This window comes from Asterias amurensis, chromosome 5, assembly GCF_032118995.1.
Source record: "Asterias amurensis chromosome 5, ASM3211899v1".
NCBI lineage: Eukaryota > Metazoa > Echinodermata > Asteroidea > Forcipulatida > Asteriidae > Asterias > Asterias amurensis.
Window position 1 is genome coordinate 1,468,137 of NC_092652.1, and position 13,969 is coordinate 1,482,105.

The following is a 13,969-nucleotide window of genomic DNA, read 5'->3' on the forward strand; positions in this document are numbered from 1 at the left end:
AATGACCGGAAGAGGTGAAATAAAGGGATTCAAAAGCCCTGTTCACACTGTGTTTCTTATACCCGTGGAATACAGCCACGGGGAGGTCCGGGACTGATTTACCCCACAGTTTAACCCTGGTGCACTTTCACACTGTGTCCCTACGCCGGGTTCCGCTTGCACTTTTTAAGAATACCCCGGGGTTTTAACGCTTAGAGCAGGGGTTGGCTTTTCCCCGGGGTATGCCAATGTGCCGGGTCAGACCGGGGTCAGACCGGGGTTAAGCGACCACTGTGTGAAAAGGCCGACCGTTATTTCCCGGGGTCAACCCCGGTGAACAGAGTAGTGTGAAAAGGGCTCAGTAGGTTCATAAATAGTGGTTTTGTAATATAAATTCTGGTATAGGAGACACGAGATAGTAAAGGTTACCTGAGGAGCGGTTGAATGGAATGCCTGCTCGGTAAAAAATAGTAAAACAACTGTTACGTCGTTTTCATCAAGACCACCAAAGCAATCCCCTTTTTGTGTGAGGTGGCAGTGGGTACCAACTGCGTCTCTGGTTGCAGCATTCATAAACGGACATCACTGAAACTTAAATGATTTTCAGAAACTCCAAAATTGCCGGTCACTTGATGTGGGTCCCCCATACGTGCTGAAAGAAGTTTTTGTTTAAAGAGGCTTTACTATTGAACTAAATTCCAACACAATTTGACGTTTGAGCTGCAACCGTGGACCCCCTATTGTCTTTCATTTGTTTGTTTTAGCAACAGCTCTCATTGGTTTTGTACACGTTTCTCGAACAGTGGACCCTATTTTCATCTTTTGTTGTAGGTCCCCGGTTTTAATGTGTACCTACTCACACTCACCCACACCACACTGGATTTGCATGTTTCTACTTTTATTGAAAAGCTTAACAAAAATAAATCGTATGTTATAGACCCCATTACCAATCCTCATTATAGTTTGTTAAATCAACACTGTTTCAATAATTATTTAATTAATAATGGACTGTTCGATAGTTGATTAATAGTTGCCGGTCTGTGCTTTATACTGGTTGAACTGCTCTCTCCAGTCGGCCATGTCTGTGTACTTCCAGGCGCTGTACGACTCTCTCCATTCACGCTCACTAGTCTCCATATCAGCTGCATTTAAACAGGAATAAATCAAACATTAAAATGCGTTGTCTTGTGTGTTGTGTAGTGTACGCCAAATAAACCCAGGAATACACTTATCAGTTTGCCGCAGTGTTTATGGGAGTGGGTGGTCAATACGCTGTAGTCACCTTGTAAACATTATGATTTTGTTGTAAACAAAAGTGTTTCTAGGAAGAAACTATAGGTTATAGTAAACTTACGGGTACAACCATGTGTAAATCTCTTTTGTGTGAGTGTTGGCTCTGAAAAGAGCCGGTTTGGTCTCGACGTTTCGAACAGTGTACTCTGCTCGTCATCAGTAGAATGTGTTTCTCTTTGATTCTTGAATACATCGTTGGTGGATACGTGTGCTGTTTAAGACCCCATTATTATTATTGTATAATTCATGAACAATAATTTTGAGATCTTAAACTCTCGAAACTTTTCTACACTCCCGAAGAAAAGCACATCTCTGCGTTTGAGTGTGTATATTTACCCAGCATGGTCTGAAGTTGTACTACGTAGGAGTTCCAGAAATGAGCCTCGTTACTCTTGAGGGCGCGACCTGTCGCCATGGTAACATTGAGCTCCTTGTATCCGAGTCCAGGAATGGTGAACTCGGGCCAGTAATCGTCCTCAAAGGCCGGTGAAGAGCCAGGAGTCTTTGTTCCTGGGTTTCTGTATAAAGCAGAAAGATCACAACCGTCAATGATCAAACTTAACGTTATTCTGTTAAAACGTAATTTTTTTGTGCTGAGCTAATAATAATGTTGGTTCTTATAAGCAGAGCTATGACATTCGGCCAGGACCGATTGAATTTTTTTCCATGAACTTTGTAATTAATTGTATACATCGCGCTTGCGCACTAACACTACCGGTTAGCAAAACAAACAGTTAGGACAAGTCCTAACTTTATAGGACTAGTCCTAAGAGATTTAAAAAGTGCATAGCTAGTCTTAAGTTAGGACGAGTAACTCGTCCTGAGTTGAGATAAGACTAGTCCTAACTGTTTGTGAAATCCACACAGGGTCTAATATCATGTAGTGCAGCACCATCGGATTCCACACACTCGCGTACACCATCGTATAGTTTCCAACAGTACCTTTTCTATCATGTGTTATTTTTTGTAAAGCTTTCAAATGATCTGAACCATCTGATATCCTTCTTAGACTCAGTATCACAAATTTCAAACCTTTATTGACTTCGGCCAGGAGCTATCTTCATATCATTTACTCACTTAAGCTGCACTTACCCAGTATTGGCGAAGTTTGTCCAAAACTCCATGAATTTCACAGAGAGTGCTTTCTCCGCATCTTGCAACTCCGATCGCCTGACCGCAGCCTCCGGGATGAATGGAACCCCGAAGACATACAGAACATCCTCAGCATGACCTGCCCCCATCCAGCCAGGCCCGACTCCCACGGCAACATCCCTGATAGACACGCTAGTGACGTGGGTCATCTGGTACATGAAGACGGCATTACCTCCCTGGGCGTGGTAGCGAGCAACTAAGTCGGTTGAGCTCGCAAATAAAAAGTCAGTATTAAAGTTCTTCACTGCTTCAAAATAGTCTGCGCTGGCATTGTCGGCTTGAGACCAGTCGACATACTGCAGTCTGATAGCGTCTGCTATCTGTGTATTGGCTCCTGCAAGAAATTCATTTGTTTTGATTTTCTTTAAAAAAGAATCTTTATAGACCAAGTAACCTCTGCCTACAAAAACAGTGGCATTGTACCATTCAAGGGCATGAAAGATACCTTTTTTCTCGAGAGAGTATTGTAGAAGGTTTCCCTTTTCCTTCTGATCAAAACTAAATAAAAACAGAAAGTGCAATCTCCATGTGTCTCAACAAGAAAGCTGTCTGAAATCATTGTGAAGTGACGGTTTGCATGTGGAAACATTGTCAAGTGCCATAAACATAGTAATAGGTAAGCGACCCTACCTAACTAGGTGCCCTTACTGAGGTTATGAACATTAATTAGGAGGTGACCCTATCTAAGAAGATGACATTATACTTTTAAAATATGACCCTTTTTCAGAAGGTGACCCTACTTCAGGATATGACCCTCCCTTAGGATATGACCCTGCTTTAGGAGGTGACCCTGCTTTACGGAGATGACAGTGTAGGAAAGTCTTACCGTAGAAAATATCGACTTGTCGGTTTATGATTTGCTCGTAGTTTTCCTTAGACACGAAAGGAGGATCTGTACTGAGGAAATACTCGGGGAAAAATAGAGGGTTGAAGAGCATGGTGAACGTCCCTTCGTCAGCATTTGTCCCTAGAAGGATGTCGACGTGGTTGTACTGACCAGTGGAGTACAGATTGGAAGGTGTGTCCTCTATATATTCACCGTCAACAACCAGAGAAGGTTGAAACGCTATCTGAAGAATCATTAACAAAAAGCTGTTAAAGGTAGTGGACACTATTGGTAATTACTCAAAATATTTATTAGCATAAAACCTTACTTGGTAACGGGAATGGGGAGAGGTTGGTGGTATAAAACATTGTGAGAAACGGCTCCCTCTGATGAAGTGCCATAGTTTTCGAGAAAGAAGTAATTTTCCACGATTTTGATTTTGAGATCTCAGATTTAGAACTTGAGGTCTCGAAATAAACCATATAAACGCACACAACTTCATATGACAATTTTGTTTCTTCTTTCATTATTATCTCGCAAGTTCGATGACCGATTGAGCTCAAATTTTCACAGGTTTGTTATTTTATGCATATGTTGACATAAACCAACTGCGAAGGCTAGTCTTTGACAATTACCAATTGTGTCCAATGTCTTTAAATGTGCACAGCATTGATAAGATTGGAGATTTAAATGTTTCAAATTTGTACACAGAAGTTTAAAAATCGAATGGACACCAGTCTTAACTGTTTGTCAAATTGGCCCCATGACACATTGTAACCTAGTGCTGGAACTAAAAAAATAAAGGTTCAGTTGTTTTTGCAATTGGGGAACGTCTAATGTCACGGGAATACCCCTTCTGACGTGGTGAAAAGAGCCGTCGGGTCTTGCTCTCGCAAACACTCAAGTAAACCAGTCGTGTCTTCAGCCGTACATCCAAATTGAGCACCAAGTTGAAACGCTTGCTGTCGCATTATATCTTGATTTTCCTGGAAGAGCGATTCGGCAAGAACATTTCCGCTCTGCAGAGGAAAAAGAAAACTCACTCGATGTATGATACTCCCGTGATGAGACCCAGTTCACAGTTCAATTTTGTTGTATATTTACCCTAATTATATATTCACATTGAAAGAAAACTCACTCAAAGTATGATATTCAAGTGGATGATGCCCCTATTTTCTTGTTCATTTTTTAATCAGAGCGTTCTTAATTTTTTGGGGGTTTCATTGACGAGTTGTTTGAATTTTGTAAACAAACGGGTAATGTCTTTGAAATGATACTTGAACAATGTTCGTACCTGCATTATAGCTTGATGGAACAGCCCCTCATTCTGCTTGGCCAGTAGATGAGCACTAACGCTTTGTGATCCAGCACTCGTACCGAAGATAGTGATGCGATCATTATCTCCTCCAAAAGCTGTTATTGAAATGAGAAGCTGTGAGGCATTGAAACGAGAGAGAGGGCGTGACAGAAATTCGGCCCAGGCTATAGGTCACTGGATAACTTTATACTCGTTCGACAAATAATCTGATCAACGATAGCCTTTTAAAAGAAATGACATTAAAGTGACCTATATTAAAGGAACACTGTTGCCTTTGATCGGGCGAGTTGGTTAATGAGTCCAAAATTGACTCCACAAAATGGCCGACCGTGTTAGTTCGCGACGTAAAAGGAAAACCGTGCAATTTCGAATGATACTTGTGTGGATAATTATTTTAAGGCAACGTGTTCCTTTAAACTCTGACCTTCTATGTTCCTTTTGATCCATTGGAGGGCAATAGCTTGATCTTTAAGGCCGGCATTTCCAGGAGAAACCTCATCACCTGAAAACCGACATTGAACATTAAAAAACGAAATATCGTATCAAGAAGAACTGTAGCTTCCATTACACCTAAGAAATAGAGAGAGTCTAGCAGTAACTTGATGCAGTATAGAGTACCTTTATCACGATGCAGCCATCTTGAATTTCTCCCATTTAATATCAATATAACCAAACCGAGGCTGGAAGAACAAAATAGTCTGGTCGCTATTTGCAAAATGATTATTAGCATACATTATTGCTATTTGATATGAGGATTATTACCCAGATGGAGGCATCATGACAACGGTCTATTAACAGCTCAGTGAACAAGCAGCCAAGTTCTTTTTCCTCTCCATTGAGAACTTAGACACACAAGTATTATTTTACCACCGAGCAACAAAAAAAACAAATGAAACTTCATGGAGACCACCAATGGCCCTTTAAGCAAATTTGGGGATCTCACCTGTGGTTAGGAAGCCAAATACATTCACCCGATAGTTGATGGTGACCAAGATGACGTCACCTATAGCAACCAATGGTGTGCTTCTTAGATCTGGGAGTGATCCGCTGCCGGATCTGAGACCGCCACCATGCATGTAGACCATCACGGCAGCACCCTCAGGCTGCAAATAGACGAAACAATGAGAGATATCACAGCTACAGTGACCTCTCGCAATTCACTTCAAAATCATTGTGAAAACCTCCGCCATCTAATGACACAACATGCAAAGACATTCGTTTTGAAAACAGACTTACAAGTTTTGGATTTGGCGCGTAAATGTTGACATGAAGACAGTCTTCACTCATCTGCAAGCCGTATGGAAAAACTCCGTCCGGATTCTGTATGCACGCATCTCTGAAGTACGTGGCGTTGTAAACCTCGCTTCCCCAACTACTCTTCTCTACCGGTGCCCTGAATCGCAGCGCTCCAACGGGTGGCTCTGCAAACGGTACCCCCTTGAAGACATCGATGTTCTTTGTGATATTGATGAACTCATCTTCCTGGAAAGTCTCGGTGGTACCAAAGAGGGCACCCTGCTCTACAGTGACCTGAGGTTGTTCGGAGTCTACGAAGCCCACCAACAACCCAAGGAAAAAGGCCGCCGACACGGGTATAGCCTGACCAAATACAACCATACTTGTACAATTAAACACAAATTTTATAATGCTACCAAAAGAAATCGCACACCGTGCACAACACCTCCAGTTTATCGTTCTGTTTGTTATAAGAATGGAAGGTTCTTTTTAATACCACCATGACATAATAAGCTTGTTTGCGAAAACGATTGTGACGCCTGAATCATGAACTGGTCGTTGATGTTTGTTTATTCAAATTCAAACGTCTACTAGTACCATGTACAAACAAGCAACATAACAGAAAGGACCACGGAAGGGGTTTGAACTATCCTTTACTTCAGAGGAAACACATTATTGTTACTGCTGGCACAAACCTTCACGTTTCCAGTGGAGCAGAGGAGTGTAATGCGGGTAACCGGTATGCAATATACACCTCACATGTTTCGGTTTTATGGATTTTATATAACAGTTACTACTGTAACGCTACGTCACTCATCACCGTGCATTTTACGTTCCATCCGATGTGTTCTATTGATTTAGGCGTGTATCAAACACACCACATTATGTCCCAAATAAATGCCTTGTTTTGAAAGCTGTATAGTCAATCAAAATTACAAGGATCCACTTGGATATTGTATATATTGAAATATGAAATGTTTTCATTCTTGCAATAGTGAGAATATTTTTATTCGTTGAAAGATGGAAAGTTCCACCCAGCTCAGCTCACCCTCGTTGAAAAGAACACTCTATCAACTCGTGAAAAAATTGTCACCATTACACTCATCAACATTCATTTTTTATATTCTAATTATCAAAGGAGTCATGAAAATTATTCCCTAGGATGTTCACTTCCATTAATATAATTTTAGCAAGCAAGCTTTTGTAAAGAATTTACACAGATAAAAAGTGACACATCTTTTTGCGGGGTCATCAAAGTACATCAAAGTATATGTTTCTGAACAATAAAGAATTTTTGTAATTGTTTTTAACGATTTAAATGTATAAAATAAAGTTGTTAAGGGTGACTCCAGCAACCCCCTTTGTGACGTAAATCGAGGCAGACTTTGCCTCGATCGAACATCGAACACACGTACGTGCAAGTACATTCAAGTCCTAGTCGTGAGTTTGTACGTTTCTAACAAGTTTGTTTTCCTTGCATTTTTCCAGCAATGTCGAGTGGGTGTATTGCTGCTGGATGCAGCAAAACAACTAAAGATGGGGACAGTTTGCAAAGAGGTCCGGTCCGACGTCTTTTCCAGCGCTGTGCAGCAAACACTTCGAGCCGTCGCGCTTCGAGAATCCGGAATACACTACACATTTTGATATGTAGAGAAAATTTATTTTCTAAAACATGACGCCATCTCAACAATTTTTCCAGCTAGTGGGGAAGTCGAAGAAGGTACCTGAAAGACGTAACGAACCTAAAGGAGCATTTGCCCAACGTGAAAAAAATCAGATATTCAACTTTGAGTGCATGTTTTTATTAGCCAAGCGTCACTTTCGTGTGTTGGCACTGCATGCATTTCATCGCGCCTCGATTGACTTCACGAACAGCGCATTCTCGGGTCGGTATTTTTCTTCTTCAAATTTGTAAATAACATCGAAACTATTTTGTTTAAACCTTAGTTAATTGTTTATTCATATTCCACCCTTTAAAACACATATTTTAGTGACAAAAGCTTTATTTTGACAAGATACCACTTTAAGGTGACTTTAATAGATCACACAAATTTATTAAAGTAAAAAAAAAAAGAAAGTAAAATCTCTTAATTCTGGCAGAAACTCTTGAACAGTTTTACTTTACCATCAAGGTATTCTGCAGCCGATTTCACGAAACGCTAAGTTCCATCTTAGGATCGGTTCAATGCGTCATAACGTCCACACAAACGGAACTTTAACTTGTCCTAAAGTCCTTATGAAAAGTTTGGTGAAATCGACGGCTGCACTTGATTTCACAAAGAGCTAAGATTAAGTTATTGACAAACAAACTGTGGTGTCACAATTTAATGACTTATTCTCCTCTCTTGATGTCCATCTTTCTTCACCACGCGGGATTAACTTGTTTATATTATTATATATAGTCAACTGCCTCTGAGGAAGGTCCGGTTTGGATCGAAAGCTAAGGCCTCTACCCTACTCATTATTAACTAGATATAAATATGTAATATTACCAATGAGGTAATAAGTCTCGAGAGTTTATTGGTTCAGTAACTGATCGATTTATTTAATAATTGGTATAATTAATCCATAGTTATTCGATAGTTAATCAATAGTTGCCGGTGGCTGATTTGTACTGGTTAAACTGCTCTCTCCAGTCGGCCATGTCTGTGTATTTCCAGGCGCTGTACGACTCTCTCCATTCACGCTCACTAGTCTCCATATCAGCTGCATTTAAACAGGAATAAATCAAACATTTACATATTATGCCATTAGCTTCATATTCTGCAAAATAACAACAAAAGTTGAGTTTTGCCAAAGTGCATCCTGGTGATGTCATATTAAGTTTTTATTTTAAAAACTAACGCGGGGAAGCTTTACTCATAACTTTTATGAATAATATTTCAAGCAGACGAATTGTAGCACGACCCTTTTTATTATGGTGTTTGAGTGTGTATATTTACCCAGCATGGTCTGAAGCTGTACTACGTAGGAGTTCCAGAAATGAGCTTCGTTACTCTTGAGGGCGCGACCTGTCGCCATGGTAACATTGAGTTCCTTGTATCCGAGTTCAGGAATGGTGAACTCGGGCCAGTAATCGTCCTCAGAGGCCGGTGAAGAGCCAGGAGTCTTTGTTCCCGGGTTCCTGTAAATAACAATAACCCCAAACCGTCAAAACAGCATCAGCGATCAATTCTATCAATATTAATTTCTGCATAGAAAATAATGATAAGGATTCCAGGCACATTAATGGTTAACTTGTAACAATGCTTTGGCTGTCCTTCTTAATCTTGTAGGTTTAATTTGTTTGCGTGCTTATATCTCTGTTTTTGGCACTCACCCAGTATTGACGAAGTTTGTCCAGAACTCCATGAATTTCACAGAGAGTGCTTTCTCCGCATCTTGAAACTCATTTCGCCTGACCGCAGCCTCCGGGATGAATGGAACCCCGAAGACATAGAGAACATCCTCAGCATGACATGCTCCCAACCAGCCGGGCCCAACCCCCACTCCAACATCCCAGTAAGATGCGCTAGGGACGTGGGTCATCTGGTACATGTAGACTGCGTTGCCCCCTTGCACGTGGTAACGAGCAACTAAGTCGGTTGAGCTCGTAAAGAAAAAGTCAGTATAAAAGTTCTTCACTGCTTCAAAATAGTCTGCGCTGACATTGTCCGCTTGGGACCAGTCGACATACTGCAGTCTGATAGCGTCTGCTATCTGTGTATTGCCTCCTGCAAGAAATATAAGACGTGATCATACATGAGGAGTTAACCCTTTCCCTAGGAGGTGACCCCAACTAAGGAGGTGAACCGAATGAGGTGACCCTACCTTGAGATGACCCCTCCTTATGGTGTGACCCAATCTAAGAAGGTGACACCATCTTAGGAGGTGACCCAATACCTTAAAGGTAGTGTACACTTTTGGTAATTACTCAAAATAAGTTTTAGCATAAAAACTTACTTGGTAACAAGCAGTGGAGAGCTGTTGATAGAAAACAGTGTGAGAAACGGCTCCCTCCGTCGCGTAATTTTCCACGAATTTGATTTCGAGACCTCAGAATTAGAGTTTGAGGTCTGGAAATCAAGCATCTGCTGAAAGCACACAACTTCGTGGGTGATAAGGGTGTTATTCTTCCATAAATGATATCTCGCAACTTAGACGACCAATTGATTTAAAATTTTACAGGTTTGTTATTTTGTGCATATGTTGAGATACACCAAGTGAGAAGACTGGTCTTTGACAATACTACCAAAGGTGTCCAGTGTCTTTAAAGGAAGGTGACCCAAAGAAGCTGACAGTTTGGGAGAGTCTTACCGTAGTAAAGTTCGACTTGCCGGTTTATAATCTCCTCGTAGTTGTCTCTAGTCACAAATGGAGGATCAGGTCTGAGGAAATACTCGGGGAAAAACAGAGAATCATAGAGCATCATGAACGCCCCTTCGTCAGCATTTGTACCAAGAAGGATGTCGACGTGGTTGTACTGACCAGTGGAGTAGATAATGGGAGGTTTATCCTCGATGTATTCACCGTCAACAACCAGAGCGGTTAGAAACGCTATCTGAAGAATCAGCAACAAAAAGGTCTTAAAAGGTTGTACAAACATCAAATTGAACGTATGCCCACAGATGTAAACATAGCTTTGGTATCGAGTTTATTATGGCAAGAAATTTACCTCAACTGTGCTACATGAAGTGCTATAGTTTGTTAGATTTAAGTGATTTTTTTCCCTTTATTTTGCTCATCTCTGAGTGAAACTTAGCCCATAAATGTGCGGATATGCCTTTCATGAGAGTCTTCTTAATAAGCAAAGGAAATGACAAATTAAATTCTGTCATGTACTCATTTTCCCACGTGGGGAAAACTTACAAGTCTCTAACCTCACTTTATAATAATGGTGAAAACTGCCATTACAATAATTTGTACTCTTCCAGTACAGAATTTTCCAATATACAAAACATTTGGTGACATCATTCTGAGGAAAGTGGGTCTTCACAATTGTTTTACTTCATCCAATCTACCTTCAATTTGAAATTTTGACTAGCAAATCATTCCTCAATGGATTGTGAAAAAACCGTGGAAGTCCAATGACGTCATACTTTAAAACAAATCGGTCTGGAAAAGTCAGTTTAATTTTAAAATAAAGGTTCAGCTAGTTTGTATGTAGACAATTTGGGTCCAACAAATCTTCTTTTCTCAGTTGGGGAACGTTTAATATCAAGGGAATACCTCTTCTGACGTGGTGAAAAGAGCCGTCGGGTCTTGCTCTCGCAAACACTCAACTAAACCAGTCGTGTCCTCAGCCGTACATCCAAATTGAGCACCAAGTAGAAACGCTTGCTGTCGCATTATATCTTGATTTTCCTGGAAGGACCACTCTGCTAGAACATTTCCGCTCTGGGAATGAAAAATGAAAGCTTACTCAATGTATGGTATTTCAGTTAAGTTGATACCCAGTTCCTAGTTCACTTTTGCAGTATTTATCATGATGATATGTTCTCAGACAAAATAAGAAAAAGTCACCATTCATAGTTGTTTGTTCCTTAATCTAGATGCTGAACAAGCTTTGTTGCGAACTCCCGTATTCACCGAAAGAAATATGTTATGAAAAATATTTTCCCTGAACAAATTTTACGATCTTTTTGGATGGATACTGTGAACAATGTTCGTACCTGCATTATAGCCTGATGAAACAATCCCTCATTCTGCTTAGCCAGTAGATGAGCGCTGACGCTATTTGATCCAGCACTCTCACCAAAGATGGTGATGCGTTCACTGTCACCACCGAAAGCTGTCAAGGTAATGGGGAAGACATTGTTCTGGATGCACTAATCTAAACAGGCCAAAATTCATGTGCTAAAATGATTAGCAAAATCTTTTTGAATAACATTTTGTGGGTCGTGCAACTGATAGAATGTGTAACCATGACAAGTTATCACAACCTGGGAAATCTATGCTTCAATCTTCGAGGAGGCTTTGTAAAATTAGGCTTTAAGGTTGGTTCTATTTGGCGTGGGAAGTGGATAAGTGCTTTTGGGATGAGCAAAAATTCCAAACGGTTGACCTGACAAAAATTGGAAAGGAGTTTGAATTTAAGTTGTTCCAAAATAACTATGTTTGACTGGTTTTAAGGAGGATTGGAGACTTTAAAATTTATTTGCAAAAAGAGTCAAGACCAATTCAGCGCGCAGGAGTGGTTCGCTTCTCGAAATAAAAACCTCTTAACCAACGAAAGCATGTTGAAAGAAATGACATTTAAATTGACCTTTATTGAACTCTGACCTTCTATGTTCTTTTTGATCCACTGGAGGGCAAGAGCTTGATCTTTAAGGCCGGCATTTCCTGGAGAAACCTCATCACCTGACAACCGACATAAGCATTCAAAAACGAAAATTATTAAAAATATTAATTGTAGCATCGTTCCACTGAAAGCACATAGAAAGCGGAAGTCGTTCTGTTCGAGTGATGCCAGTACTCACATATAGTTCAGCGAGTGTAGTAATAGGCCTCCTTATACTTCCTGTGTTTCATGCAATGAAAATCTTCAAATGTTACTTGTTTTTATTCATTTAAGAACACAAAAAGTGACAATGTGGTTTTATCATTATTCTCTAATGACAAATAGGCGTATACGTGCTCTATGATTTTCTCCACTTCTTCTCCCCTTTGACTGGGAAATCCCATTTGAGCAAACTTGAGGATCTCACCTGTAGTTAGGAAGCCAATCACATTCAGCCGATAGTTTAAAGTGACCAAGATGACGTCACCTATAGCAACCAATGGTTGGCTTCTGAGATCTGGGAGTGATCCGCTGCCAACTTTAAGACCGCCGCCATGCATGTAGACCATAACAGCAGCGCCCTCTGGCTGTAAATAAAGAGAAAACAAAACCAATAGCTGAAAGGGACTTGAAAGGGATAGTGTTCTCGAAAAAAATATTGATGGGGAGTGACCAGGATTCAGTTACACCGGAACCTAACTATTTTTTAGGCAAAATATGACCAGGAATAATTTGTGCCATCAAAATGGAACAAAAATGGGTCAAAACCGACGCAGAATCTGGGTAATAACCTTTTTTTAATCAATTTCCAGGCCAAGATTAAACCGGATATGGGTCAGGTCCCTGGGACACAGGTCAAGCTGACTTGAGAGTGTCAGAGCCGGGAATGTTTAATACCAATCATACATTTTCAGAATATGCAGGCCTTAACAAAACAACCAAGCAAATTCAAGTTAAATGGTTGATAATTCTACACGCATTTTTTGAAGCCACAACCTTCAATATGGAGGCGAACAAGGGTATGGGTAGTGTTTATTATTAGGGTAAGGGACAGTGAATCAATGTTCCTGATCCTGGGTGGTGTATGTAAAAGGGTTTTGAGTGTATGTGATTGTTGTTAGGGTGGGAGGGTTGTTGTCAGGATTTGGGCAACGGGTGTAGAACGACAGCACAGAAACTATCTTGCATGCAAAGCCTCATCAGGGTTATATTTGGCTTAATGCCTGGTAAACCCGGCACAACGCACGTTCTCTGTTGTGATTGTGAGCTTCTGGTTCTATAACTTCTAACACACATTAAAGAACAACAAATCTCGCAAAACGGAGCCCCAAAAATCGAATACTCGCGAGACTTACAAAGCTGCACCGACCTCTCGCAATGTATAATTCATTTTTATTACAAAGTCATTATCAAAAGTTATATTCCTGATGACGTGACAGACGATTATGTATTAAAACAGACTCACAAGTTTTGGATTTGGCGCGTAAATGTTGACATGAAGACAGTCTTCACCCATCTGCAAACCATAAGGGGTGACGTATGCCGAATCCTGAACGCATGCAGCTCTGAAGTACGTGGCGTTGTAAACCTCGCTTCCCCAACTACTCTTCTCTACCGGTGCCCTGAATCGCAGCGCTCCAACGGGTGGCTCTGCAAATGGTATCCCCTTGAAGACATCGATGTTTTTGGTGATATTGATGAACTCATCTTCCTGGAAAGTCTCGGTGGTACCAAAGAGGGGACCTTGCTCTACAGTGACCTGCGGTTGGGAAGCTTCAAAGCCCACCAACAACCCAAGGAAAAAGGCCACCGACACAGGAAAAGCCTGACCAACCATACTTGTTCATACAACACTACTTGTTCATACAACACAACTTTTGGAATGTTACAATATGAAGCTGCACAT

At 40.7% G+C, this 13,969-nt stretch overlaps 2 protein-coding genes across 2 annotated transcripts; both read right to left on the reverse strand.

The window, feature by feature from the left end:
* Positions 1 to 625: 625 nt before the first annotated feature.
* On the reverse strand, positions 626 to 6,509 carry LOC139937075 (cholinesterase-like). Its single transcript, XM_071932061.1, has 9 exons — positions 5,805 to 6,509; positions 5,512 to 5,671; positions 4,993 to 5,070; positions 4,545 to 4,663; positions 4,102 to 4,269; positions 3,251 to 3,494; positions 2,365 to 2,758; positions 1,609 to 1,790; positions 626 to 1,121 (listed from the first exon to the last, which is right to left on the reverse strand). Exons 1-9 carry the CDS (start codon positions 6,183 to 6,185, stop codon positions 1,003 to 1,005), a joined length of 1,845 nt encoding a protein of 614 aa, XP_071788162.1. The 5' UTR covers positions 6,186 to 6,509; the 3' UTR covers positions 626 to 1,002.
* A 956-nt stretch (positions 6,510 to 7,465) lies between these two features.
* On the reverse strand, positions 7,466 to 13,960 carry LOC139937076 (cholinesterase-like). Its single transcript, XM_071932062.1, has 9 exons — positions 13,529 to 13,960; positions 12,491 to 12,650; positions 12,066 to 12,143; positions 11,456 to 11,574; positions 11,013 to 11,180; positions 10,101 to 10,344; positions 9,124 to 9,517; positions 8,747 to 8,928; positions 7,466 to 8,510 (listed from the first exon to the last, which is right to left on the reverse strand). Exons 1-9 carry the CDS (start codon positions 13,898 to 13,900, stop codon positions 8,392 to 8,394), a joined length of 1,836 nt encoding a protein of 611 aa, XP_071788163.1. The 5' UTR covers positions 13,901 to 13,960; the 3' UTR covers positions 7,466 to 8,391.
* Positions 13,961 to 13,969: the final 9 nt, after the last annotated feature.

Coding starts and splice junctions, on each gene's coding strand:
- LOC139937075 (XM_071932061.1), bottom strand. CDS start 6,185: ATGGTTGTATTTGGTCAGGCTATACCCGTGTCGGCGGCCTTTTTCCTT. Junction 4,664..4,992: donor GATCAAAAGGAACATAGAAG/GTCAGAGTTTAA, acceptor TTTCAATAACAG/CTTTTGGAGGAGATAATGAT. Junction 1,791..2,364: donor ACAAACTTCGCCAATACTGG/GTAAGTGCAGCT, acceptor TGCTTTATACAG/AAACCCAGGAACAAAGACTC.
- LOC139937076 (XM_071932062.1), bottom strand. CDS start 13,900: ATGGTTGGTCAGGCTTTTCCTGTGTCGGTGGCCTTTTTCCTTGGGTTG. Junction 9,518..10,100: donor GCAAGTCGAACTTTACTACG/GTAAGACTCTCC, acceptor TATTTCTTGCAG/GAGGCAATACACAGATAGCA. Junction 8,929..9,123: donor ACAAACTTCGTCAATACTGG/GTGAGTGCCAAA, acceptor TGTTATTTACAG/GAACCCGGGAACAAAGACTC.